The 4916-nt window shown below is 37.7% G+C and overlaps 1 protein-coding gene across 1 annotated transcript; it reads right to left on the bottom strand.

Moving 5' to 3' along the window:
* Nucleotides 1-4203: 4203 nt before the first annotated feature.
* On the bottom strand, nucleotides 4204-4916 carry LOC124511758 (protein FAM187B-like). The gene is given in 2 exon segments (XM_047079126.1): nucleotides 4204-4514; nucleotides 4517-4916. Coding segments are annotated over 2 exon segments (711 nt in total).

The raw sequence follows: 4916 nt of genomic DNA, 5'->3' as shown, positions 1-4916 counted from the left end.
ACCAAACATTCAAAGAAGATTTAATACTTATCCTTCTCAAACTCTTCCAAAAAAATTCAAGAGGAGGCAAACTCATCTTTTTAGACCAGCATTACCCTGATGCCAAAACTAGACAAGGATGCAGAAGAAGAAGAAGAAGGGGAAGAGGAAGAGGAAGAGGAAGGAGGAAGAGAAGGAAGAGAAGCGGGAAGAGGAGGAGGAGGGGGAAGAGGGAAGGAAGGGAGGGGTAGAAGAAGAAGAAGGAGAAATAGGGGGCAGAGGGAAGGGAAGAAGGAAGGAAGGGAGGGAGGAAGAAAGAAGGAAGGAAGGAGGGAGGAGAGAGAAGGAAAAAGGAAAGGAAAGAAGGAAGGAAGGTGGAGAGGGAGGGAGGGATGAAAAGAGGAAGGAAGGGAGGGAGGGAGGGAGGAAGGGAGGGAGAGAAAGGAGGAAAGGAAAGGAAGGGAAAGGAAAGGAAAGGAAAGGAAAGGAAAGGAAAGGAAAGGAAAGGAAAGGAAAGGAAAGGAAAGGAAATAATTACAGGCCAACATCCCCAATGAACACAGATGCAGAAATCCTCAAGAAAATATTAGCAAACCAAATTCAACAATACATTAAAAGGCTCATAAGCCATGACCAAGTGAGATTTATTCCAGGAATGCAAGAATGATTCAACATCCACAAATCAACCAATGAATGTGATACACCATGTCAACAGAATGAAGGATAAAAGTCATATGATTATCTCAGTAGATACAGAAAAAGCATTTTACAAAATTCAACATCCATTTATAAGAAAAATTCTCAAAAGTAGTTATAGAGGGAATGTACCTCAACATAACAAAGACCATATATGACAAGCCCACAGTTAACGTTATAGTTAATGGTGAAAACCTGGAAGCTTTTCCTCTAACGTCAGGAACAAGACAAAGATGCCCACTCTCACCACTTTTATTCAACATAGTACTGGAAATCCTAGACATAGCAATTAGACAAGACAAAGAAATAAGACATCCAACTTGGAAAGGAAGTAGTAAAACGATCACTATTTGTGGACAATATGGTTTTATATGTAGAAAACCCTAAGGACTTCACCAAAAAATTGTTTAAATAAACAAAGCCAATAAAGTGGTAGTGTACAAAATCAATGTACAAAAATAAGTTGCCTTTCCATACATCAACTATAGTTAGAAAGAGAAATTAAGATAATAATCTCATTTACATCAAAAAGAATAAAATACCTAGGAATAAATTTAACCCACAAGGTGAAAGACTTATATACTGAAAACTGTAGTCAATGATGAAAGAAATTGAAGGAGACACCAATAAATAGAAAGATATTCTGTGCTCATGAATTGGAAGAATTAATATTATTAAATGTCCATATTACCCATATTACCTATAGATTCAAGACAATCCCTATCAAAACTCTGATAGCATTCTTTACAGAAATAGAACAAATAATCCTAAAATTTGTATGGAACCCCAAAGATTCCAAATAACCAAAGCAATTTTGAGAAATAACAAAGCTGGAGGCATCACACCCCAAGATTTCAAACTATATTACACAGCTATAATAATCAAAATAGTGTGGAATTAGCATAAAAATAGACACATAGATCAATAGAACAGAACAGAGAACGCAGAAGTAAATTCACACATATATGGTCAATTTATGACAAAGTATCCAAGAATATATAATTAGGAAAGGACAGTCTCTTTAATAAATGGTGTTGGGAAAAACTGGATGCTACATGCAAAGGAATGAAACTAGACCTTCATGTTACATTATACACAAAAATTAACTCAAATGGATTAAATGCTTAAATATAAGACCTGAAACCATAAAACTCCTAGAAGAAAACATAAGCAGTTAGCTCTTTGACATTGGTCTTGGCAACATATCTTTGGATTTGACCCCAAAAGCAATGCCAACAAAAGTAAAAATAAAAAAATGGGACATTAAACTAAAAAGATTCTACACAGCAAAGAAAATCATCAACAAAATGAAAAGGAAACCTACTGAATGGGAGAAAACATTTGAAAATTATTTTTCCAAGAAGGGGTTAATATCCAAAATACATGAAGAACTTATACAACTCAATAGCAAAAACCCAAATCATCGAATTTAAAAATGGACAGAGCATCTGAATACATGTTTTTCCAAAGAAGACATATAGCTAACAGGCACATGAACAGGCACAGGCTCAACATCACTCATCATCAGGGAAATTTAAATCAAAACCACAATGAGATATCACATCACACCTGTTAGAACGGCTATTATTTAAAAGATAAGAAATAACAAGTGTTGGTGAGAATGTGGAGAAAAATGAACCCTCATGTACTGATGGTGGGAATGTAAATTTGTACAGCCACAATGGAAAACGGTTTGGAGGTTCCTCCAAAAACTAAAAATAGAACTACTACATGATCCAGCAAGTCCATTTCTGGGAACTTACCTCAAGAAAATGAAAACGCTGATTTGAAATGATATACACACCCTTATGTTCACTGAAGCATTATTTACAATGACCAAGATACAGAAACAATCTAAATGTCCATCAGTGGATGAATGGCTAAAGAAGATGGAGTGTAAATTCACGGTGGAATACTACTCAGCCATAAAAAAGAATGGAATATTGACATTTACGACAATATGGGTGGACCTTGAAGGCATTATACTAGGTGAAATAAGTCAGACAGAGAAAGACAAATACCATGATTTTACTTGTATGTGGAATCTAAAAAACTCAACAAACTAAAATTTATAGAAATAAAAAACAGATTGGTTGCTAGAGGGGAGGAACGTTGAGGAGTGGGTGAAATTAGTGATGGGAGTCAAGAAGTACAAAATTCCAGTTATAAAATAAACAAATCATGGAGATGTAATGTACAACATGGTGACAATGGTCAATAATATTTTATTGCATATTTGAAAGTTATTAAGAGAATAAATCTTAAAAATTCTTATTACAAGAAAAAAATTTTGTATGATGATGGATGGTAATTAGATTTATCACGGTGATTATTTCACAGTGTATACAAATATCGAATCACTATGTTGTACACCTGAAACTAATATAACATTATATTTCAGTTAAACCTGTCTCTCTATAGAGGGATGATAATTGAAGAGGGGTTTGAACAGGGATAATTAAAATAGAAGGTTATATTAGTTTCAGGTGTACAACATAATATAATACTGTATATAATATATATTTTATGTATGTTGTACATTACAATAATATGTATAATATATTTGTTATGTGTATGTATATATATAATATATACCTGTGACTTGAATCAGATCTTAATATCAGGTATATTAAAATTTTGTCAATAGTCAAAACACTGTTTACAACCTTGGATTATTTTATTTCATGTACCAACTTATTAAATCATGCCTTATAAATCCATAAAAAAGACACATTTGTAATTGCATGAAAATCAAGTATTTAGAAATAAATATAATAAAACATGTAAAATCTCTACATTAATAGCTGTACATTACTGGGAGAAATTTAACAAATCCTAAATAAAAGAAATATTTATGATGTTAATGGATCAGAAGTCTAAATATTGTAATATATTGATTCTACCCAAATTTATCTTTCAATTCAATGAAGTCCCCATTTATTAAAACATAGGGTTTTGGCAGGGATGGAAACTACAAGCTGATTCCAAAATTTTTATACAAATGGCTAAGACTAATCAAGACAGTCTTGAAGGACGAAGTTGGAAAATCTATACTACCAGATATCATGACTTATTACAAAGGGACAGTAATAAAAATACCACGGCATTGATGCAAGGATGCGTAAACAAATTGTATTCATCAGAGTTCAGTGAGGAGACAGAAACAACACTAGTGATGATGTTGACATGAATATGGGCCAAAGTGCTTGGTCTCTAGGTTTTACATTTGGTCACTCCTGAATATCAGGAGCCTATGAAGGCAGGGACTAAACTTTTTTGGTCACCCCTGTGTCCCCAGTAGCACCCTACCCAGGGCCTGGCTCAGAAGGAGCAAAAGTAGTTCCTACTGAATGAACATCTACCTGAACAAGCCAGTGAAGAGACCCCTTCCTGGACAGACTGACCATGAAGGCTTATGGGTGGGAGACAGAGCCTGCTTTTCCACTGGAAGGCAAACCCCTGGCCCAGGTGGGCTTAGGAAACAAAGCCTAGGTGAGGGTCAGGTGCAGGGCTGATGCCCTGGTCCAGTCACCTGTAGATGGAGGCCAAGGGGCAGGTAAGCCACATGTTGTTGGTCAACTTGCCCAACTGATATATGTCAAAGATGAAGTATGGCTGGTTGATTTCCTTAACGTGGTCACAGGGTACAAGACAGGCTTCCACCTGCAATTCGGGCCGCATACGGCTGTGTCGTGCCTTCTCCGCTCTCAGATAGAGCCAACAGGGCATGGGTTTTTCCTGGGGCTCCCCAATGTAGCAATACCCCAGGCGTTTCCGCTCACCAGGCCCCCCACAGCGGTTACAGTCCTGCCAGGGCTCCCAGTGGGTGAAGACGAGTGGCCACCCAGTCTCAGGGTCTCATTTTGCAGGGGCTCTTGGCCCAGGCTTTCGTGCGTAACATGCAAGGCGGTGGCATCTTGGAAATCAATCTCATACTCTACCACAAGGGTGTTGTCATTGTCCTGGCAGTGATAGAGGCCTGTCTGGGAGGGCTGAGGGTTGGTCAGTTGAAGGCTGCCCCCAGGCAGTTTCTTTATGTGAGGCATTGAAGAGAGCAGGAAGGGATCTTCCCCTAGAATGGAAGAGAAGTACCAGAGTGCTTTGGGATAGTCACACTGCAGGACGACATCATTGCCTGAGACTAGGGCCTGCTGGCAGAGACTCTTATAGGCACAACTGATTAATATCTGGGCCCACAGAGTGGGGAGAGAAAGGCTAAGCAGCCACAGGGTGGCCAACAT

The sequence above is a fragment of the Lynx rufus genome, unplaced genomic scaffold (assembly GCF_022079265.1).
Source record: "Lynx rufus isolate CCGP_SWC_20201006 ecotype Redwood Valley unplaced genomic scaffold, mLynRuf1.p SCAF_16, whole genome shotgun sequence".
Classification (NCBI taxonomy): domain Eukaryota; kingdom Metazoa; phylum Chordata; class Mammalia; order Carnivora; family Felidae; genus Lynx; species Lynx rufus.
The sequence above is the reverse complement of the archived record's forward strand: the minus strand, read 5'-3'. Positions and strand labels throughout refer to the sequence as shown.